Genomic DNA, 25,011 nt, shown 5'->3' on the forward strand with positions numbered 1-25,011 from the left:
AATGTATTAAGTCACCTACATGGTGGTGAAATGAAATGCGAAATAATGAAATGGGCTCAATAAATGAGTCTTTGCTTTTTATCACATACCTGAAACGTATTCAAGTTTGAAAGTGTGTATACATACACAGTACATTTCACAAGTAAAAAAAATGTTTTGATCTCGATCAAACGATCACAGTTGACTTTCAGCATCCTGTCTCCTTTTCTCCAATGAAAGTTTTTATTTATTTATTTATTTTTTTTCTTGCTTGCTATAGGTATATTGAAACAGCATCCCTCTTATTATACTAGCCTAATAACCCATCGGTCTACGAGCATTAGAAACCAATTTAAAAATGTTCTTGAGATGTAATGAATAACAGAATAGCCTCTCCCATGAATTAATATCTTCTAATGTATATCTGTAACAGATCCGTTCTCAGCTTTGTTCACTCCAGTCTGCCACGTCACAGAAGGAGGGAGCTTGGGTTTACATTCCTGAGCTCTGCTCAAATTTCCTGAAATCTCAGTCCTTCTTTTCTTTATCTGCGAGCCAGACTGCTGTTCTCTGCCCTCTTCAAAACTGCAGCCTTCCAAAATGGTACGGGAAAAAATATGCTTTTTTTTTCGTGAACAAAAAAATCTTTGAACCTTGACTGTAATGTTTCTGCTAGACCGCATTTTATCTTAACCTTGCATCTTGCTTTTCTTCACAGATGTTTAAAAGTATCCCTTTATTTATTATGCTTGCCATCGCCTGCGTGTATGCTGAGGTATGTTGCATGTTTTTCTTTCTTTCTTTCTTTTTTATTAAGAAAAAAACCGAGGGTAGGCAACATATTACAGATTTTTGTAAAAACTGTACATGTTTATATATATTTTTTTTTCTTTAACTGTTAGACAACATTACAACTTTTTTTTATTTGAATTTCAGTTGCCTAAAGTCAATTTGAGAACTTAAAGGGGAAAAAACATTGGAAATATAACTTACAACGAGTCCAAAGTAACAAGACAGAACTGATGGAACAGAGTAGCTACACTTGCTCTTGTAAACGGAAATGTAATGTAGCCTACATTTGGTTTTACAAGGTGGATTTGAGTTGCTCAAATCCAATGTTACTACGTCAAAATTGAGTTTGGGTACATGGCATAATCCACAGAATACACTGATATTTATTTATTATTATTTTTTCTTCTCATAAACTTCAATGGTTGTTGATTGTATATTTAACATTTAGTAATACTCATATGTTACAATTGTACCACATCTTGAAAATAATGTTATAGTAATAATGTTGTACAAAAAAGCATACAAAAATCATAAATTAATAGTATTCACATTAACAATTGAATTATAGTTACATTAGTTTGAAATACCTACTTGGTGAATTCTGTAAATTATATTTAAAATATTGATATGCCCTTAACCCTCGACACCATTTAACAGTGGATACTTATTTGGACTGAAACTGTAAAACATGTTATACCTAAAACATTCATTAAATTTGGTCTGTCACAAAAATAAGCAATACAAAAATCTTCCTTACAAAACTAAGTGTTGAAAATAGCAAACAATATATCTTTACTCTTCGTTACTTAGAAAATGTTTGTTTCTGGTTTTAATGTCTTAATGCTGCAATTATCTATAAGGCCTACAATTAGCAGCCCACCCAAAAGGCCAGGGTCACTGGTTCACAAATGTTTGTGCAGGAAATACTGGCCATTTTGTTTGGAATTGAAAGTACCATTCTCTAGCAAAAGAGTTGACACAATACAGCACTAAGATACACTGCATTCCTGAGTTGCTTTATAGCCCAATGGGCTGAATGGCCTCCTCTCGTTTGTAAACTTTCTTATGTTCTTCTTATGTTAAGTACAGTTGATGAATCCACAAGTAAAGATGCCACTTTATAATATATATATATACACATGTATATCTACAGTATGTCTGTCTATATTTAAGATATTGTTGTATTTGAACCTATGTAGGGTCCATACATCCTTGAAGAGGGTTGACATTGTGCTATACTATAACAGAAATATAGCAATAGAACAAAGATTGTTGTTGTTTGACAGTTGGCCAAATGTAACAGAAAAGGGACATGAGGTCCTGACGCCTCTGTGAACACAGCTGCTGTCTTCTGACAGGTATCCGCTGTGTGCAATGCATCCAGACAAAGCATGGCCACCTAAGAGGCACTTCACACTGTCCTTTCCCTGATTATACAAATAAAGCCTCTGACAATCAAGACATGCATTCAAGTGAGATGTTAGGTCAGCTGTTTAGCTATATAGCTGTCTGTTCACAGAATACCAGGCTAGCATTAGTTAAAGCTGTTGGACACCTGGCAAGAAACAGAGCAAAGGCTTTCAGACAGAGTCAAGCTTTCTGAGTCAACTTGCTGGAAATCACTTCATATATTCCACAGATGCCTAATATAATGTAAATATAATTATTTTTAGAAGGATTCAATATTAATGTGAATTATATTATCAACTGAACTTGTGCAGTAGTAATAGTTTAAAAAGTAAACTTAAAATGAATATGCCCGATACTTTTATATAATAATAATTTCCGTTTATTATAAATATAAAACAGGGGTAATTTTGATCAAGTTTCAGCCGGAAATGAGTTCATCTAGGCTTGCTTCACTGTGCTCTGCACACTACACACCTCCCTCTCTGGAACAGCTGACTGTGTGTTTTGGATAAACTAATTGAAACAGTGTGGTTGAGGGTAGGACCTGGAATAAATTAATTTACTTAGATCATGGGGGGAAAAAGTGCTGCGGTATTAATTAGGTGTCACTCATCCATAAAAGCATATTAGTGTTAACTTGCAGAACAGTATTGAGATAGACTGCTGATGCTCAAAGCTGTGTGCTTGTTTTGAGTCAAGATAGAGAGGAATGTCTGTGATTAAGACTCTGGTACTGTATAAGATCTTCTGTAGAGCTAACAGAAAAGGATTAGGGAAATTAACAACACAATGTACAGTCTCTTGACACAGCTGGAACCCATTATTTCTTCACTGTGGGGCAGATCTATTTGACAATTATGTGGTGTAATTTGAAATTCCAATCATCAGACATTCCTCCCTTACCTAATTTTTTGTTGCTCACATGATTATGGACCTTCAACATCACAAACCCATCTACAGCTAAAATTGCCACATATATTGCAAGTACTTTGCTTCAACCTTGGTGGTATTTTAGAAGTTTTGAAGACAGTTAAAAAGAGAGTTCAGCTTCCTATCATTTGAAAAGCTATAAATGGTAAGCTGGGAATGTAGAAAGTAGAATTGTCTGAGAAGATTTCCAGCAGAATGCAGTACAATCAAATGTCAAATTGCTTATAGTATTACCATTATAATTTTCATCCACCAATCAGAAAGCTATATTAGATGACACGACCATGAAACAGAATGTCTAGCTTAAAAAATAAAAAATAAAACATTGAAAAGCAACTTTAATTTAAAGATTTAAATCTTGCACTGGTAATGGTTTCTAATCCCAATTAAACCCTTATTATTTACCTTCGTAGTTCTACAGAACCTTTCCAAAGTGGTCTACTACCACACAGGAAAGCCATCTAACACAGGTTTAAATACTTCAATATATTATTGAAAATGAATCTGCATTGTTTTGAAAGTAGTGTTTATTTATCTCAATTAATTTTCACTTAAATGAAACCCATTTTAATAACTTTTGTCTACAGTAAAACAACAATGCCGTTGGGTCCCACTGGTCAAGCATACAAAAAGACAACAGTATTACGGCTTAAAAATACCCGGTACAATTACAGTACATTTAGAACTTTATTACAGCTGAAGAGTTATACACCTTTTTTTGTTCACCATTCTTTCTCGTTTGAACAGAGAAAGCCCCATTGTTCAGGCCCCAGTAATTGTAGCCTGGAGGTTGGCGTGCTTTGCATGCTGTTTTAACTGTTAGCAGATGTGCTGGGTCTTTGTTAAAGACCAAGCCTGTAGAGCTAAATGCAGCTCTCTGCTTTGAAATGTATTCGGTAACATTACAGTACCAGATTTTCGCTTAGACTCCTGAGAACCCTTCGCTCTTTTAGTCTGAGACTAATCCCTCTGTTGCATACAAAAGCGAGTGCTTTGTAACAGGTATTCTCTGCTCACTGGTGCAGTAGCATGTTCCCACTCAATCTGCTTATTTTGCCCCGAAGAGCCGAAAGTGACAGTTCTTAGACTATTTTACATTTATTTTGTTATTTTAACCTAATTCTGGAACTACAAGGATCAAGAGCTAACACATTAATTATAATCTAATTTTATATAATATTGCAGTTAATGAATAAAAGATTTCTAAACTCAAGTTGTGACGAGGTTCCTAGTAGGAAGGGTTTAAAGTGTATTCATAGCTGTCCTCCAGTATTAAATGATTTCAGTCAGAGGATTATCGGGTTGGGTTTATAAAACATCCACATGTATTCTCTTTTTTCCTAGTTATGGCTAGTGCATTTCATAATTTACTATTTTTTCACAAATGGAAAACTTGCCACATGCATATTTTCCTATGCCTATAGGTTTCAATCATGCATACCATAGTAAAGTTCAAGATATTTTCTGCTACAGCATTCAAGTCTTCAGTGAAGGATTACTTCTTACTTCTTACTTCTTACTTCTTCAGTGAATGATTACTTCTTTCATGTTTTGACGTAAAATATTAGGGGGGCAGTTCCAGGTGAAATCCTCAAAAATGCAGGCATGTTTATTTAATTTCTTTGTTGTTGTTCTAAATGGAACTCTTGCAGTGACGTTCCTTAAGACAAAAGAAAATGGCTTCCAAGAGCAGCGTATATACCAGTTAAAAGGGGGCAGGGAGTGTGTTCCTGTACCATTACTCAATGTCCCCTGGGGAAAGGTGCAGTCTAGACAGCCTTTGCTTAGGTCTGGATTCTTTTGGATGAAGAAAGGGCTCTGTGCTTTCTTCTCAAATATTTGCCTTTCTTTCTAATTTAATGTAATGGCAGTTGCTTTTTTTCCCCTTAGCCCAGGAAAGCTCCCTCAGCTGATGTAAATGCTGAGACATGATGGTCTTGCCAACAATTGCTGTGCTCTACAAATAGATGTTATTTCTTGGTAGACCCTCTACTTTTTTTGTCACAACTGAAAAATAGCGTTTCACATTTTCTGCTGCCTCCAGTTCGTTTTTATCTCAGAAAAACTAATGCCGCTGGTAAAGTGACCTTTTGGCGATTATTATAGATCAATTAGAGACCAAATCAATGGATTCTGCACTCAGCAACCCTCTAGTCTGAAATTTTTTTTTCTGCTGAGGAATTCTAAAGCAGGCACAAAGTTGCTGATACCAGCAACATTTTTAGAACAGTAATTGGTTCTATCATTTTGATTTATGATGACGATGCCTTGGGATAGTTTGGGTATGATGTGAAGCTGGAACACAGTTTCTGAACCTTAACAACTGCTAGAGAAAGTTTAGCCTAATTAAGCATTAATGACCGATGTGGAAGTCTCTAACTAGTAGATAATGAGCTAAGGGGGTGGTTAGGCCTGAAGCCCGAAGGGATGAGGGCTCAAAACTATCTTTAGGTCATTATCTGGCCGTTAGAGGCCAATAGAAAATATTACCTTTTAAATATATTTTAAATATGTTAACATGTAGGAGCTCCCGAAATGTGATGTGGAGACTCGCGCAACCCAGGACAATTCGAATAAGTGTTAAACTGGGGAGATGCAAGCTGTATGTATGCAATTCAAGGAGGTAAAGAGGAGACAGGCGTTTAGTTAGATGGGTCTGGGATGAATTGTAATAGTTTTAACAACAGAGCTGTCGAGTCCCTAAATACTAACCTTATCACACCAAAATCTCCACTATACCTTTCTGATTACTGTTTTTTTTTTCTTTTAATAATTTTTTTTTCTGTATTTTCCAATTTTCTCCCAATTTTTTGGAACGTCCAATTAGTTATTCAACCTGGCTCACCACTACAGCCCTTAAACTAACTCGGGAGAGATGAGAACAAGCACTCACGTCCTCCGAAACAAGTGCCGCCAGCTGTCCGCTTTTTTTTTCGCTCTGCAAGCCCGTCGTGCGGCCATATCAGGACTCCCCAGCCGACCAAACCCCTACCCCGCCCGGGCAGCGCTTGGCCAATTGTGTGCCGCTGCCCTCTGGGAACTCCCATCCACGGTTGGCAGTGGCATAGCTTGGATTTGAACAGGCGATCTCCAAGATATAGGGCGCATCCTGCACTCCGGATGGAGTGCCTCTACCGGATGCGCCACTCGGGAGCCCCTCTGTTTACTTTTTTAATTAAAGCGGATTGATATTCCTTGTTTACAACACAGTAATGAGGATTTTTGTTTACACTAGCTAGTGTTCATTGGAAGATAACTACCTGAAATGTTGCATCTTGATTTGCGGAGTCAGTGTCCAACATTCTATTAGGGTTATAATCACCAATTGTGTCTACCTGGAATCAATCTGTAGCTACTGTCATTTATAGGATGCTGGATTCAAATGCCAACTCAGTTACTGACTGTCACAAAGACGGCCGGAGTGGGTGGCGTCAGACCAGAAACAGGAACACAAACGACAGAGAGATGGGGTTTTGGTGTGGCTGAACGCGTGATCGCGTTCAGCATTTAATAAACACAACAGAAAATAAAAGGTTGGAACAGACAAAAACACTGGACACGGCACTTGCGCCAAAATAAAGAGACAAACAAAAACGAACACACACTAACAAACAGGGACGAACAAACACGGTGAGTAAAGCAATATTTACGTTCTTTCTTTCTTTCACTTTTTAGTTTCTCCTCTCTCTCCCGTTCTCCACTCACCGAACACCAACCACGACTGAGTGAAAATGTGCATCTATATATACTGTTGTGCTGGGATTCAATTACTAATTAATCATTCACTTGAATCCCAGCACGTGAATTAATTCTGTGCAACCCCGTGCTCACATATTACATTTAACCAGCACGTGAAGTGATTTGTGCTCTCCTCGTGCCTAAATACAAATCTACACTTTAAATATACGTGAAACACAGACCCGTTTATATCCCGTGTACCAATCTATACACCAACATTAACATACGCACGCATACATACACATAGATCACACAAATGCACACAGGGGCGGGGCACTTTGCCACATATACCCCCCCTTGTGCGCAGCACACATGGCCTCAACGGCCACCTCCCCCCTTAAAAACCCAGCAGTCCAGAACAAAGTCTCGGGCTGGGAAGGGAGGCTTCAGTGGGCCCTTGGCTGGCAATGCTGTCAGCACCCCTGCCGGTAGTGGCACGGCTGACAGCCTGTTGGTCCCATCCTGCAGCGAAAAAGCTGCGGGGGCAGGTGGTCCCCCGACCTCCCCCTTCTTCGTAGCCGGCAGCTCCCTCCTGTGGGGCTCCGGCCACAAGAACTCCTGCAGCGAAACTGCTGCTGGGGAAAGTGGTCTCCAGACCTCCTCCCCCTTCTTCGTGGCCGGCAGCTCCCCTTTCTGGGGCTCCGGCCACCGTACTCCCTGCGGAGGTACGGGCAGCAGAGGCAGCTCCTGCTCCTCTGCTCCGGGCGGTGGCGGAGGCAGAGGCAGCTCCAGCTCCTCTGCTCCTGGCGGTGGTGGAGGCAGAGGCAGCTCCTGCTCCTCTGCTCCTGGAGGTGGTGGAGGCAGAGGCAGCTCCTGCTCCTCTGCTCCTGGAGGTGGTGGAGGCAGAGGCAGCTCCTGCTCCTCTGCTCCTGGAAGTGGTGGAGGCAGAGGCAGCTCCTGCTCCTCTGCTCCTGGCGGTGGTGGAGGCAGAGGCAGCTCCTGCTCCTCTGCTCCTAGTGGAGGAAGCGGTGGAGGTGGCGGAGGCAGAGGCAGCTCCTGCTCCTCTGCTCCTGGTGGTGGTGGAGGCAGAGGCAGCTCCTGCTCCTCTGCTCCTAGTGGAGGAAGCGGTGGAGGTGGCGGAGGCAGAGGCAGCTCCTGCTCCTCTGCTCCTGGTGGTGGTGGAGGCAGAGGCAGCTCCTGCTCCTCTGCTCCTAGTGGAGGAAGCGGTGGAGGTGGCGGAGGCAGAGGCAGCTCCTGCTCCTCTGCTCCTGGAGGTGGTGGAGGCAGAGGCAGCTCCTGCTCCTCTGCTCCTGGAGGTGGTGGAGGCAGAGGCAGCTCCTGCTCCTCTGCTCCTGGAGGTGGTGGAGGCAGAGGCAGCTCCTGCTCCTCTGCTCCTGGAAGTGGTGGAGGCAGAGGCAGCTCCTGCTCCTCTGCTCCTGGCGGTGGTGGAGGCAGAGGCAGCTCCTGCTCCTCTGCTCCTAGTGGAGGAAGCGGTGGAGGTGGCGGAGGCAGAGGCAGCTCCTGCTCCTCTGCTCCTGGTGGTGGTGGAGGCAGAGGCAGCTCCTGCTCCTCTGCTCCTAGTGGAGGAAGCGGTGGAGGTGGCGGAGGCAGAGGCAGCTCCTGCTCCTCTGCTCCTGGTGGTGGTGGAGGCAGAGGCAGCTCCTGCTCCTCTGCTCCTAGTGGAGGAAGCGGTGGAGGTGGCGGAGGCAGAGGCAGCTCCTCTGCTCCTGGCGGCGCTGGCTCCCTCCGCTGTGGCGGCTGGGCTGGTGCGCGCCGTGCTGCCTTCAGCAGCATGAATAGAGGCTGCTGGGGGACACCAGCCTCCTGCCCCTCTCCCCCCAAAAAATTTCCAGGGGGTTGGGCCTGTAACTCCTCCCCTTCCGGCTCTTGGGGCTGAACCAGCAGGCATTTTCCCTCTGCTGGTGGCTTGGGTCCCAGAGCTGTGGAAGCCCCGACTTGCCTCCCTTTGGGCTGTGGACGCACCGACTCCTCCCTTTTGGGCTGTGGACGCACCGACTCCTCCCTTTTGGGCTGTGGACGCACCGTCTCCTCCCTTTTGGGCTGTGGACGCACCGACTCCCCCCTCTTGGGCTGTGGACGTTCGGGCTCCCCCCACTCAGGCGTAGGACGTTCGGGCTCCTCCCACTCAGGCGTAGGACGTTCGGGCTCCTCCCACTCAGGCGTAGGACGTTCAGGCTCCTTCCGCTTGGGCACTGGCGAGCTGGCATAGGGGCATCCTGACCAGTCATGTCCCCCTTCCTCACATCGCCCGCACCAGCTCGGTGGCACCTCGGAGCAGTCCCTCCAGCGGTGATCCACCTCTCCGCACCAGGTGCACCAGGGGAACAGGTTCTCTGGCTCCTCTGGCCGCTGTTGCAGTTGTGGTTGGGGCGGTGGGAGCAGCAGTCTACCCCCCCCTGCTGGTCGTGGAGACTGAGGCGACCCCTGCTCCTCCCTCTCCTGATGGACAGGGCAGTGGGCCACGAAGTGCTCACCTCTGCAGATGGGGCATCGTTGGGGTAGCTGTCCGAGGGGGTACCAGGGGCAGTTGGTGCTGGAATGCCCAGGCTCAGCACAGCAGTAACACCCGGGCTGCTGTTCCTCCAGCTGGTGTTGTGGTTGCTGTTGCTGCTGCAGCTTTCCTTTCCCCCTTCTCTTCTTACTCCTCCTCCCCACCTTCCTCTCCTGGGCCGGTTCCTCCTCCTCCTCACCTTGGAAGGGGCAGATCGCCACCGTGTGTCCGTAGACTCCACAGGCCATGCACCAGCCTTGGTCCTCGAGCCCCCCGAGGAGGTCCTCCAGGTCCCGGCAGCCGTCTCTCCAGCCTTCCATTTTCACTTTTTTTTTTTTTGAAACCAGTCCTGTGGTTTTTTTTTTTTTTTTTTTTTTTTTTTTTTTTTTTTAACACAAAACCCCCTCTCCTGGTCTGACGCTTGGAGGCGCTGTTATCCCACGATGACACCACGTGTCACAAAGACGGCCGGAGTGGGTGTCAGACCAGAAACAGGAACACAAACGACAGAGAGATGGGGTTTTGGTGTGGCTGAACGCGTGATCGCGTTCAGCATTTAATAAACACAACAGAAAATAAAAGGTTGGAACAGACAAAAACACTGGACACGGCACTTGCGCCAAAATAAAGAGACAAACAAAAACGAACACACACTAACAAACAGGGACGAACAAACACGGTGAGTAAAGCAATATTTACGTTCTTTCTTTCTTTCACTTTTTAGTTTCTCCTCTCTCTCCCGTTCTCCACTCACCGAACACCAACCACGACTGAGTGAAAATGTGCATCTATATATACTGTTGTGCTGGGATTCAATTACTAATTAATCATTCACTTGAATCCCAGCACGTGAATTAATTCTGTGCAACCCCGTGCTCACATATTACATTTAACCAGCACGTGAAGTGATTTGTGCTCTCCTCGTGCCTAAATACAAATCTACACTTTAAATATACGTGAAACACAGACCCGTTTATATCCCGTGTACCAATCTATACACCAACATTAACATACGCACGCATACATACACATAGATCACACAAATGCACACAGGGGCGGGGCACTTTGCCACACTGACATACATGGTGTTTTCCTTTGTACCACCCTGCTGTAAACAGGGCCAAACTGGAAACAAGATGTCGGTATCTTCGGCTTCCAATTGCAAATCACTTAACTAACCTTGTGCAATGCATTGTACTTGTTTTATGTTAAGTTACATATCCAGTTCATTCTCAGTTGTCAAAAGCCTTCTATGTGTGTTTCTAACTGAAGACTCCAGAAGGCCAACCCTTAATCTGGGATGTGGTTCTCTGGCTTCAACCACTACGCCTGAGTAATTTTGAACAATTTGTGCTTGGATGAAATGCAACTCTAGTGCCTGCAGTTGAAGGTCAGTACATTAGGGCAGGACAATTAAATTCTCTGCAGAGCACCACCCCCAAACTCCCCAGTGGGATAACCTCATCTGCAAATGCAATGTTTTTCTTGGAACAGTTACTGTGTTTTTTTTTATTGTATATAAAAGAAAAAGGACCAGGAATGATCTTAAAAAATACCTCACCCCAGAAACAACTGACTATGTCCAGCTGTAAAAAGTCTCTTTCTTGTTTGCTGTCTGTTTTTAGTAAGATCATAGCTCCTTTGAGGTGTCTAACTGTTAAAAAGGATCTTTATGTGTGTGTGTGTGTGTGTCTGTGTCTGATTGTGTGCGCCGATGTACACATTATGAATAGAGTTTCTTAGTGAACTGAGTCCTGGAAACTTGCTTTCAAGGTGAAAACTGCAGTTAATATAATACAGCTTCACATTAAACAAGTGGACAGAGCTGTAACTGTATGGGGGAATTACCTGGCAGGGAGGGTCAGTGTGTCTGTCTGTGACCTTTGGTGCACACAATCAATCCTTTCCTGTCTGCCCAGATGCACTTGTGATACCAAAGCAGTATCAAAAAAGTAAAAAGTCTCACTCTGGCTAACGGTCCTCTAATTTAGAAGGATGCAAAACATTTCTATTTTATTGATGGTAAATGCTTCGACTAGAGGGCTTCTTCTATATCTTCAAAAAGTTACGTTTCAATTCAGCACTATTGAATGTGAAATATTAATGGGTGGTATTTTATTGGTGGAACTGACTGAAGTGACAGAAAGGGCAGTGTAGTTCATCGAAAAAGACTACTGAACAGGCTCCTTGCTTCACAGTACACTCTCTGATTTGGAGCCTGGCTGGTATTTTACAGTTGGCTCAGTGTAGCAAGGCTTCGTAGTGTTATATTACCTTTTCAAGCCAGATGCTTTCTAGTCTCAGTAGTTTTGTTATTTGCATAGTCTAATTTTGTGATGCTGTTTGTTAGAGGGTCAACCAAAACCTTGGTTAAAACGAAATGTTGAATATTTAAATGACTAATGTTTTGTTTCCATTGACCACTGAGATGGACTTGAAGGTGATTTGAAATCAATCCTCTTCTTTCCAGCTGTAGCTGAGTTGCTTCAACGCGGTTTGATCTGGGATGGCAAAAGTTTGAAATAAGTCCTGAAAGAATTTGCTATAATGGAGGTAAATACCTAATGAGCGTCCAATGCAAAAAAATAGACACGTCGAGAGCTGTGACTTATACTAGGAAAATAATAGTTGAGGTAAGATTTCTTGAGGGTTAAGAAGGTAATTACAATGGCTCTTTTACCAACCATTTAAAGAGCATTTAACGGTAAACCTATAAACACATTATGTGGGCAGTCGGTTGGAAAGGAAAGTGGTTTACAAAGGTCGGGTCAGCGTTGCTAAGCAACCAGAACCAGCAGTAATTTATGATATATTTTCTCCAAAACGGAGGAGCAAAGTTAGATCAAACTGTAAAGCCAATCAAAGTAATTTCTTATTCAACAAGCACATCTTCTGAAATGTCATCCATCCCAGATTTTGATTCTTTGTAATTTATAAAGGCCCATGTTCATCATATCAAAACTGTCAGAGAGGAGACTGATTATTTTGTGTGGGAGGGTTTCATTTTACAGAAGGACTCACAATTACATTGCACACACATTTCAATTTGGGGACTGGAAGGGAGCAAAAAGGTTTCTTATCTCGCTATCCCTGAAACATAATTGCTTTTTCTGTATGCTGATATAACCATGTATGTGTTCAGAATATATTGCACGTTCGTATTTAAATTTGAATTTAACTTGACTAATCGGGCACCGATGATTAATTGTGAGGGCATTTGGTGCAAAAGAACATTCAAGCAGTGCCAAGTACAGTAGCTAGGAAATGGAATAATTCATGATGTATGTGTGTGATCGAACATCCTTCAGAGCGGTGTCGTTTTGAGACTCGGTGTAGAATTCATGCTCGACTGTGGAACGTGAATGTTTTACTGTCCCCTGTACTGCTGATGCATATCTCCTGAGCCACTGGTTTACATATACACAGTGAGGACAGAATCTGGGTATAAATGGAGACGTCTTACTTGGAAAATGTTCCCCAAGTTCTCTAAAATTGACAGTGCACATGGGGAGAGTCACATTTGCTGCTTTTACACCAAATGTATTTTTTAGGTACTATATGTTCCTAGTAAAAACAGCCAAAATAACTTGTTCACACTAACGATATAACATGTCTGCCTGACAGTGTAGGCTCAATGTATTTCCACATCCTGTGTGACCTTGGTCAGTTTCTTTATGACTGCAGGGTAATGCAAAAATGCAAAAGTTCTGCACTTGGATTGTTTAAATGCTTCTAATGTGTTTCAAAGACATTTAACAGCAATTCACAAAGGAAAGAGTCCTTTTTGCAATTTACTTTTACATTTCATTGCCACATCTGGCTTGATAAGGTCAAGACACAAGGGGGGTCTGAAGCACCACAACACAGATATGTGTAAGCCCGACCTGTGAAGAAGCCCTTTGCTGGAGAAATGGCCTCCAGTATAGTGCTTTATTTCCTGTTTCTTTTTTTTTTAGTTTACATTTCAATGTCTCTTACCAGCACACTGTCATTAAAGTGGAATGTTCTCTTCCATCTGCTCTAGATTAGCCATGTTTGTACAACCACTGGCTTCACACTGCAGACACAGCTGGGGGTGGGGTTCCTGTGTTGGAATATACATTGGAATATATATATTGTGTGACCTTTGTGTGAAAAAGTTATACAAGGAGTGTTTTTTTTGTTATTATTGTATCTGTTACTTGTGAGGACTGTGTGAGTTAAAATATGTGTGTGTGTGTGTGTGTGTGTGTGTGTGTGTTGGTAGCCAGTATATCATTTTATATGCTTATTATCTTATAATGTGTGTTCTCTGTCATGCCTATTATTATTATTATTATTATTTCTTCTTAGACAATTGTTTAGCATGCTGTCTATTCCAGCAAAAATTAATTGTTTCAATCACCTAGACTGCTTGAGAAAAGACTCCCAAAAGCTGAAGTTGTCCAAGTAGGGGTGTTCAGCTGTAAATTCTGTTCTGTCTGTAGCTTTACTAGCTCACAGATGCATGAGGGGGCAGAAAATACAGTGGTACACAGTATTTTTAAAACCCTTCAGAAATTCAACTTTAGGGATTATTTTCAAAAGCAGCCCAGTGGTTAAAAAACAGCACATTGCCATTCTATTGAAGCTGCTGTGCAGGTTTCGTAATTTTGAATAAAATAGAAGTGCACGTTTGAAGGGGAGAGAAGAAGATGTGTACTGCCGCTTGTATAAACCTTTGAAACAAAATAGTATACAGGAGACAAAAAACAAATATTTTCCTTTTAATTATTTGTTTAAAAAGCTCTGTTTAGCAAATTATCGTGAACTTGATTGAAAACAGCTATATGACTGAAAACTATTGGTATTTGTTATTATTTAACGTGTTTTTAGCCATCATGGATCTAATTTGTTGCTAAAAAGTACAATTCTAACAGTTAGTTGATGCTTTTGTGGATTAGCGCACAACTCATTATCACAGGAAAGGGTTTTATGCTGTACTAGGAGGCAGTCTCTCATTTCCTCTTCAGCGAACCTCACAGTTATCTTGTACAATGACTTTAATGTTTCCTTCGAGAGGTCCTGCCTGGTGGCATGCAGGGGATTCAGTTCCAGGTCAAAAGGCAAACTGCACCAACAGCTGTGCTCTTTCATGGACACATTTTATTTAAAGATGCTATTGTACAGTTTTTTGGAACTACAATATGGATACTTATATTGCAGTTAAATATGCAGTAGTATCAATCGTCACAAAAAACACAGTGACTAAAATACCTTCATAACTTTAATCTCTCCAGGAGACTTGATACTTTGCCCTGCTTCCCGTGACTCCGGAACACTTACATAGACACTCGCTGAGGTGAGAGTTGAGCTTGCAATTTCACTGCTTATCACTGATCCTTGGAGGTTCCAGGCAGGAAACCAGAGCTGGATAGCATCCAGCACTCCAGGGATTTCCAAAGACAACATGGGTTGCTGTTGCAGCCATGAACAGTGGACAAGGATTTAGTATTGTCTGCAATTCCACGTGGCCTCTTCAGTCTGTGAGAGGATTACAGTCTCATCTGCAGATCTTCATGGATTTTGCCTACCCATCTTTGGATCTTGTTTTAGTTTTTTGTCTTTCTCAATTACTCCTCTGAATTAAGAACAAAGAGAAAGGGACTCAATTTGCTAACATCAGCACATCATAGTTTCTAATATTTGATGGTGATCTTATCCTGTCTGACAGGATACTAATAATAAAATGCCAACACCTGTATTTCCAAAGCAAAAAGCAATACAGAACAAGCTGCCAAATGATTTGCAAGTTTCAATAAATAAAGTCAAAGTTTAGTATTATCAGCTAATTCAGAACAAAATGGTAGTGGTTACAAATTTGAGAATTCAAATTCAATACATTGTATAACCTGGATTAAAAGGCCACTTTTTTGATTAACCCCGAGGCGGCAATTATACTACAGAAATATCACAATTAAATAATGAAACCCTGCATCCCCAGAGCTACAGAAGTAATTACATAATAAACCGACGGTAGAGGATGAATAATAAGCGTGCATTTGTTGCTCTGTGGTCAATAGTAATTATTGGTAAATTGAACTACAGCTCAAAACATCTAGGAGCAGACTGGGCCCCTTTCCATTTCCAACTCTGTATTCACAGCAGAAGCATCCATGTCTTTTCTCATTTTAAAAATAATTTAACCAAAAACAGCTTTTACTGAAAGTCCATTAAAGTATCTATATGTAAGGCCCAGCTGAACCGCTAGCCTCAGAAATAATAATTGCACTCGGAGAAGGGATTTGATGGTTTAACAGTTTCAGATGGGAGGCTTAATGACTAATGCACTGGTGTGGAGGTTGAGAGAGGAGGGGGGGGGCAGAAATAACAGTGTCTCTGGGAATTGAGCAATGAAAACATGACTGAGAAGCCAGATGTGACCTTCTTTTAAAGAAACAAGCAATTGCCTAACATTTTTTGTTTGTCCACAACCTAACTGTTGTCTGAGAGTTTCATATTTGGCGCACGGTGTTTATGGGGATTCAATTCAATTTGACTGCCAGCCAAAGCTGCTTTGATCTCAGGTCAGGTCAGATTTTGAGTGGGAAAAACAAACCTATAGGTTAGTTTGGAAATGGGGGTTTGTTTGTATGTGTCTGTGTTGCTAGCTGAGTGGGCTTTGACACTTACGTTAATGATAATGACAATTGTTGACGATTGTTTCGAGTGCCATAGGCTGCAGTGCTATGTTGGAATATCCCATTTGTGAAGCTTTACCAGTCACATTATTAGGCAGTTATACTGTATTATTATTATTATTTATTTCTTAGTAGACACCCTTATCCAGGGCGACTTACAATTGTTACAAGATATCACATTATACATTATTTCACATTATACAGATATCACATTATTTTTTACATACAATTACCCATTTATACAGTTGGGTTTTTACTGGAGCAATCTAGGTAAAGTACCTTGCTCAAGGGTACAACAGCAGTGTCCCCCACTGGGGATTCAACCCACAACCCTCCGGTCAAGAGTCCAGAGCCCTAACCACTACTCCACACTGCTGCCCAAATATGCAACCCCATAAAGACCAAATGGAAATATATCTGTCAAAAACATACTACTTTTTCTTAAATCCGCTTTCTGAAATCCACTTTATATAAATACAGTTTCTTTTTGTAGTCTATACAAGCCTGTCTTTACCTGGTGACCAGCTGGGGAGGAAAGGGACAGTAAAGACACACTGCAGTATTTGTGTATGGGAGAAGTGCAAATTAGCAACTGGTAATGTGCATCCTGCTTTTATACTCTGAAGGTAGCGTTAGATTAAACTGACAGGACTGCATTTTCCTGCATATCTAGGCTCAATTAAGGAACTCTGACATGATTAAGGTGCCTGTAAAAAGAGATTTCATACACAACTGCTGTCTCGAGCTCTTATCTCACTTATTATCCCCAAGACTTGTTCATACGCAGATGTTTAAAACAAAAAGCTAGAAAATTAGGTACAACATTCATAAACTCTCAAACATAATATAGTAAGTACCAAAAAGAAATGTACTACTGTGTAAAACTTTGACAAACTTTACATTCAAACATATGTACATACAGTACTTATGGTAGGCGTTTTAGGATATTATCATATTTCAAGTTATTATGCGTTATACTGCAATGTTTTGAACTGAAAACTGTTTACTGTCTTAGTAATAGTTTTGAAACTTTTAAGATGTCAGCAGTCTGGAGCTCGATAGAATGGCATTTCATTGCATTAACCGGTGTCTGTCTCTGGGTTTAGTGCTGGAAATGGCTTGGGGGAGAAGGGGGGTTAATTGGATGGGGCTCTCTCTTGTATTTTCTGGGTATGTAGCTGGCAGTTGCTGATTGGTCTGTTGTTCTACATGTACGGCTGTGACTGGTGAATGCAGTTACTCGCCTGTCTAGCCACTCCTGCTGAGTCTCTACAGATGTGCTGTGCAGAAGTATTTGGGTCAGCAATGTCTGCAATTAAACAGCCTGCTCTTCACCACACTTCTGGGAGATGGATTTACTTGTATACTGCATTCATATTATAGCTAGGCATTATCTGTGTTATTCTTTACAATACAATAAGTGTTAAAACTATTTAATAAGGACAGAAAAAGTTATTTATTTATTTTTTAATTACTGTATTTTCTATTCAGTTGGATTTTATGTTTTTTTGTATGTACAAAGCACACTAGATAGCATTTCAGACACATTTTATAGGTAACAAGTTCCGTTCTGTCTTCACAACAGAGCATGGAGTGGATCACACTGATTTGCAATGAGAGTCCTAGCCCTTAGCTATATCCTGTTATAACCAAACCCTTTAAAAAAAAAAAAAAACATTTTACATATTACATAGCCAGTAGGGCCAGTAGATGGCATGATAATACAATACATGAGAATGAAGAGATTAAGGGAACAAGTATAAAAAAAAACTCCTGTCTTGGCTAATAATTTACACTCCTTGTAAATACCATTGTTTAACAGACCTGTGGGAACAACCTTTTGTTTTAAACTGGCAGTTGACTCGTAAACAAAACTCAACCAGTGTATTATTTCTGTGAGTTTTAACTAAGGCCCCCACTGTGGTGATAGTTGGAGACCATTTAGCAGAATTGAGAAAAGAAAAAAAACATACTTACCTTTTATATAATCTTTAAGTTTATATTTCACTTTCTAAAAATGTTTCTGCTGCGTTTTCATTCTGAGGTAGCCCCTCAGCTCAAAGTCACCCTGGAGATGCAAGCTCTACGTTGCTATAGAAACAGAAGGGCCAGGGTGTCTCCTTGGACTTCAGTAAAGAAGGTATCATAATGAAACTCCCTTGCCTGCGATTTTTCCTTTTTCAACTACCTTCTCGGCTAACAAGGACTGCTTTTTAAAACTAACATGTCACCAGTGAAACAGCCCTCTATGATATAAAAAAGACTGAAGCATGATGAATGGGCTTGAAATAAACACACTGTTTTCAAAGACATGCACCTCCAAGGTCGTCTGTTGCTGGCAATTATATAGCGCCTTTCATATCACAGTATCTCATAGAGCTTACATGGGGACAGACTTTCTCTTAGGTAATCCGGTGGCAAGCCATTTATTGCTTTTTATATGTCAATAGTAAGACTTTAAAATCAATTCTAAAACTCACTGGAAGCCAGTACAATGATGCCAACACAGGAGTTATATGAGTGCTTACCAGTGAGTACTATATGCTTTTAAAGCTAGTATTGACACCCAAATTATCAAGGCAGTTCATCCTGAGAAACTTCAGAACAAGCCAAGGTTGAGGCTGGCAAGCAACAGGAATTCTGCAAAACTGACAGCAGTGAGTGGCTATTTCCTAAAGGGAATGCACTTCAGTGCCCTTGTGCACAGGGACAGATGCAAGCATTATGTTGAAAAGAGGAGGTGAAATGCCTTAACCATTAAAACATTGGTTGGGCTCTGATACAACAACAGGGTCTCCCAAGTTCCGTGTCTTCAGTTAACACTGACATGTGTTTTTAGCACTGGAGATTCAAAATCACCTGATATGAGGGACAGGTATTTCTCCCTCAACGCTAAGAGAGTGCACTGGAACCACTGCCATCAGCTGCCAGTGATGCACAGTATATGTTTTTTTTGTATCCCAGTGTCACTTTCTAACAGGGAGTAAAGGTCAGGTGGGAACTATGGCTGCCATAATAGGGTGTGCATGGTCTGCAGTTGTCTTCTGTGGCTTGTATGGGTAACCAGCTGTCCCCTATAAATTTAAACAGCATCTTTGTTGTTTTTGTTATGTAACGGCACAGCAGAGAGTACAAGAAAGGCGAGGTTAAGAGAGAAAGCTAGAATCCATCTGTAAACTTCACACAGGGAGACAGGAAATGTTTTCATGGAGATATGAGGCATCAAACAGACCTCTTTAGCGAAACATTTCTTTGTGGTGTGTTTTTTAAATGAGTGGCAAACCTAGCATCTTCTAACACTCCCTGTCATACTGTTTTGTGGCCTTTCCCTTTAAAACACTGTCAAAGTGACTTTCATTGCAAAATGCCTTAGATTTATGTTCAGAAGTGAGTCATCAAAATAGCAAAACTGCAGCTGGTGTTCTACTAAGCTGCAAACAGATTCTTTTTTTTTTAATAGCATAAAACAGTTGGCTGTTATTTACAGTCTACTGTCAGCATTCTTGGGGGGAGTTGAAAGGTAATGATTACCTGTGATGAAAAGTTCACATAATGCTTGCTTACTGGCAAACCTGGTCCAGCCCTCTCCCTGTAATCTACCAAGATAAAAGCTATCTGGGGTCTGTAATCATCTGCACGTCTGAAGGTAAAAAGGAGAATACTGAACTACCTTTGATTGTGAGAACTGTGAAACATTTTCTGTTCTGCTATTACGCTTCAGCCAATGACAGGGTGACCCGTTGAACAACAGGGTTTATTTTCTTGTGAAAATCTGATCTTAATATTTAAAAAGCAGCTACAGTCACCTTGTGTCTTTCCTGATTATTGCATAAAAAGTAAATACAAAAAAACATGTTAAGCAGGGCCTGAAATACATTTTTTATAAGACAGTTTCTACTTAAAGATCACTAATATTTTGCTTTAAGTAGGGTGTCATATTGTGTGGCCTCCTTTATAACGTACATATGAATGCAGTCTCTTGGTGAAAGCAGTATTTGCTATAATTAAGCATGGGGATTTCAACATTGTATTCAGTGTTGGTGGTTCCACAGTTTAGTGTCAGCTTATTGGGGAAGGGCTGCGCTGCAGTTTAGCTACCGTAGTTTTTCATACAAGTCTGTGTATATAAAACAGGAAACCATAATATTTATTCAGAAACCTGTTTTTGGCTGTATTGGTCAAGCATCACTTTGCGTTCCACAGCTGCCGCCACATCAACCCTAAAATCGTAATTCAGCCATCCCAGGAATTAGTAAAATCCAATGTACTGTAGTGTGGTATCAGAGATCAATCTGTGACCTGCATTCCAGAAAGCTTGTGAAACTTAACTAAGTGTTGAAAACTGAAAAGAATTAGCTATGCAGGAGTCTCACCAGTAGATGGTGCTAAGACTCTAGCTATGAGTGGGTGTCAGGAAACAGCTGGGTTTTCCTCATAAGGGCTTATGTGTCATTATTAACCTTGTATCTTACATTACATGCTATACAAAATAACTAAATGTTAATCTGAAGAAGTCCCTCTACTTTGCACTGAGATGACTACTGCGTTCTGTTGGTCATGTTCTGTTATGATGTGGTTCATACTGTACTAAGTGGGCTGTTATCCTTTCTTTATACAGCAGGAGATGAAGAGCAAGTCCAAGATTTGTGCCAACGTGTTCTGTGGTGCTGGAAGGGAATGTGCTGTGACAGAGAAGGGGGAGCCCACCTGTCTCTGCATTGAGGCAAGTCGTCGAACTTTTCTTGTAATTAAAATAGATTTGTTGAAGAAGAGATCTCTTTAACCTTTGTACAAATATTATGTTATAGTGTATTATTGCTTTTTAATCATACTGCTTATAAACAAGTGATATTACTCAAGCCTGTTAGTCGTAACAGGGAGTTACTGTTGTGTTTTGAAAATCTTTTAAGGGCTTATCTGAGCTGCAGCAAGATAAAAATAAAATAAAATAATCATTGAGGTTTCATTATTAACCAGCAGTGATTCATACAATGGCCTTTCTTCCATACAGAAAAAGTTATGTTTAATTAAACAACATTTCCTTTGTGAAATGTGTCCCTGCAGTATGCAAGGAATCATGCTAGAATCATATTGAACCTTTGCTCTGTGGAAAGCCCTCGTATGAAAGACTTCTGATAACAATTAAACCTTTTGTGAGCACTTTTTGACAAAGTGGTGACTAACCTCATGCACTATAGCTACCATTATTTATCATATGACCTGATTTATTGACAACAGTAAAACATAACATTTATTCAGAAACCAGTTTTGGGCAAGTTCTAGGGACGAGGCTCAGCCCGCTACACTAATCCTATTGACTATCTACTCCTATATAGACCAAGCCTGTCTTTCACTAAATATTATTCAAGTCTCACCACCACCTTTGCAACTGTATCTCCCTTCCAGGGGTCGGTGGCCCTGCATCACCTGGCCTTGGTTGACCTCTGACCTATGTCAGAGGTTGCACCTCAGTTGATGGCTCCTCCTGCTGGACCAGAAGGCGAGATCCTGGGGCAAACAGTTTAGTCACACTACATTTCATACAACATCTAGCAATGCAGAGCCTCAATCATTAAATTAAGCATGAGTTTGCCAGTTAATATACTCCATAGCTGTCCCCAGATCAGTGCATATGCTTTTAAAATGAACTCAGATAGTGGCAACCAGTGTCAATGATTCAAGGCCAAAAACCCAGCGGCTGAGGCTGAGGAAGGGATCCTCAGGCCTGGAGCCTTTTAGCTAAATGCCAGTGTCAGTTTTGGTGTCAGTGTTGCAACATATAGAAGACAAACTCAAGCATGCCATTGTGTTTATTATGATCAGCTAGAGTAAATGTGTAAAGTGTTCATCAGATTCACACAACTGGTTACTGTCTCTTGAAAAACAGTCAGAAAAAAAGACAGTACATGTTTTTTTTTCTGTCAGAGTAGAAATCATTGTGCAAATTCAATGAGATCTGTTTTGTGTTTTTGAAGCAAGAAAACCAACAAGCTACACTCATGCATGAGGAATTGCACCCTGTCCTTGAAGACTCCAAGACTGGTTGCAACTGATCCTGTTAGGAAATTAACTCTTTTATTATGATTGCCTAACTTGGATTTAGATCCTATTTGATAAAAATAATAATAATAACAATAATAAAAAAAACCTGCATGACGACCAAAATGATGTATCAGTATGTATAAATAAACTGGTGCCCATATTATTGACACCTTGTAGTTACAGATACTCAGTCCAATTATTTTTTATACTCAGGGCAATATTATTGATGGGAACCATTGTACCGTATGTCATTTGTATTACAGGGACACATTGCACTGGTACATTTTTCAGAGTATTGAAAATAAGCAAGCTGTTAAAATGAATCCTTCGTGCCATATTCCCAAGGAAAGCCGTTAAGCATCACTGATTAAAGCGGTTTCAGGGTCTGCTAGTTGGCAGCGCAACTGAACTTGGAGCCGCTGTCATTGCCAACAACCGTTTGAGAACAGCGAGCAGGATAACCACGCAAAAAAATAAAACCAGGAAAAAGAAGCACCGTTTCTTAAAATACCTTTTAATTAATAATCTTACAACCTTTTGGATTGCTGGCTAAAATCTTCACTCCGAGCACATTGTTAATGTGATTTGTCAGCTGCTAAACAATAGCAAATGGTGTTAGAGTTCATCTAGCAGTTATTGAAAATGTTCCCTTCTTTGCTGTGCAGCAATGTAAACCCCACAAGAGACCTGTGTGTGGCAGCAATGGGAAGACCTACCGTAACCACTGTGAGCTGCACCGTGACGCCTGCCTCACAGGCCTAAAGATCCAGGTCTCCCATGACGGACACTGTGAAGGTAACTGTGAGGAATGCATGTGGTAGATTTGTACACATCCCTACACACATATATAAACACACATAAAACCGTGTCTGTAATGTCTATGTAGTCAACCTCAAACATTTTTTATGTTATTTTTGTATTTTGCTAGGCTCAGAATCTTGCACATTGGCATCTTGTGTACAGACTATGTGTTTCCAAATTCATTAGCTCTTTCATGACACACCTACATCTTAAAAGGGTGAAGGATCAGGTTTTCCCTTGGCAGGATTCAAGAATTTGGCTTTTTGGTGCAGAGAATATTACCAGATATTAGCTACACCACAATGAACACCACAATGAACGCTTACTGTACATTGTTTGAAGCTATAGCCAAGAATAGTCCATGATGCCCTTACCCTGTCTGGATTGGGCATAATTAGAGTGAATGACTTGGGTATTAGGTAAAAATAGCATTATTATTTAAATAAAGGGAGTCTTTCATTGAGGTGTTAACTGACTACAGTTAATAAAGTAACAAACACAAAAACTTACTGTTCACAGAATGCTTCAATTCATATCTTGCTGCAGGATATGCATTCAATTGACAGCAGCTTTTTTTTGGTGTTCATGAAACTCGGAGTCTTGCCCAGGTCTCTCATGGCTGGCTAAGAAAACAATGGACAGTATTGTTAACAGTAGTGAGGTGGGAATGTAAGCTGTTTGTTTCGTTGAGAATGTAAAGTCGTCTGAGCCTTCATAGAAATAATTATTGAGTGTTGTTTTCTTCTGAACCCTAAGAGACTAGGTGGGACTTATGAATTGTTTCTACATGTTCTTCAATTGAACCACAGTTTAAGCCCAGACCTGTACAAAGCTATGTCTAACTATTAAATGTTGAATTGATGAGAGGACTGGAGATACTGCAGTATACAGAGTATACATAGAACTGGAAGCATGAGCCTCTTTTACATTTGGGCTTTTTGGATACCGCTAAACTTGGTGCCTGGTGTTATCTTACAATTTAGAGGGTTCTAGTCCAGACCCATCATGGAGTGACGAGGACCTTTGTGCTTACCAATGAGAATGTGTGTGTTGGGGCAAAAATAGCTGCTTGTGGTGGAATTATATAATCAATCAAGTACCAAGGTTAAAGTACAATTTAGTTTGAAAGATAACCTTTTATTTTATTAAAAAACACTCAAGAAGTTTACTGATGTTTTCCCACTTTTGAAACACACATTCTCAGGTGGTCTGAAATACTTCTAGCTTATCACAGACCCATTGAAATGACTCACATTTTAGAATCTCATTTGTTATTTAGAAAGAAAATTCATAAAGGAAATTGATCATTCCAGATGATCAGATGATAACCCTTTTATGGTCATCAACAAAGTAAAAAAGTAGTATCCCCAAGTGTGCTGTTTGCCTAGTGTTAATACAATTCATTTAGCAGCATGAATTCCACAGTGGATCGTTCGGGGCTATTTGACATCTGGTGGGGCTGCTGACAACTTAGTCAGTATACCAGTCTAAGGAAGGAAATGTGGCGACCAGCTTCATACATTTTTTGACTAACCCACGATTTACTTGCAAATGTGGTCATTTGTTGGGCTGAAAAGCGGTCTCTTTGATGTAGTTTCCATGATGCTGCTTGACAGCTCCCTGATGTGTGCCTGTGGTGTGAGGATGCCACAAGACTCGCTTTATTATATAAACTAGCTTTGGCTGCCTGTTTGGGCAATGATTAAAATACTAATCACTGACTCGGTTCCCAAATCAGGATAATAACCACCAACCGCTATGACGCTCCTGCACAGACAGTGATAGCCACAACTATTTTTCTAAACTAGCTCTGCCTTTATCCATGTAATGGCGTGTTTGATCAAAGGCAGTATAGCTTAATTACTGTGGAGAGTGAACTATCCATACACCACTGTATGTGTTCGGAGTTTGGTGCTTAGGTCAGAAGTACACTGAAGTAGAGCTATTCTGTACTATAATACATGTACTACACTATAAAAACACTATTTAACACACACACACACACACACACACACACACACACACACACATATACATATATTTTTTGCATGGCAGGCATGTCTTAGATGTTGTACTTAATGATCAATAGTGAATCCTTTGCTGTTGCAATGATTGCTTATGGTAACACGGTGTATCAAGGTGTTCCTAGCACAGCTCCATATATTGTTTCATATATAACTGACAGATTTGTACTGGGGCATGATTGTC

The 25,011-nt window shown here is 41.0% G+C and overlaps 1 protein-coding gene across 1 annotated transcript in view; it reads left to right on the forward strand.

Moving 5' to 3' along the window:
- Positions 1-451: 451 nt before the first annotated feature.
- Positions 452-25,011, forward strand: part of LOC117406014 (follistatin-related protein 1-like) — a 43,917-nt gene continuing 19,357 nt past the window's right edge. The window contains exons 1-4 of the mRNA XM_034009653.3: positions 452-582; positions 698-754; positions 20,579-20,683; positions 22,668-22,797. Coding sequence (XP_033865544.2) covers positions 580-582; positions 698-754; positions 20,579-20,683; positions 22,668-22,797 — 295 coding nt within the window. The 5' untranslated portion in view covers positions 452-579. The remainder of the gene's footprint in view (positions 583-697; positions 755-20,578; positions 20,684-22,667; positions 22,798-25,011) is intronic.

The sequence above is a fragment of the Acipenser ruthenus genome, chromosome 9 (genome assembly GCF_902713425.1).
Source record: "Acipenser ruthenus chromosome 9, fAciRut3.2 maternal haplotype, whole genome shotgun sequence".
NCBI lineage: Eukaryota > Metazoa > Chordata > Actinopteri > Acipenseriformes > Acipenseridae > Acipenser > Acipenser ruthenus.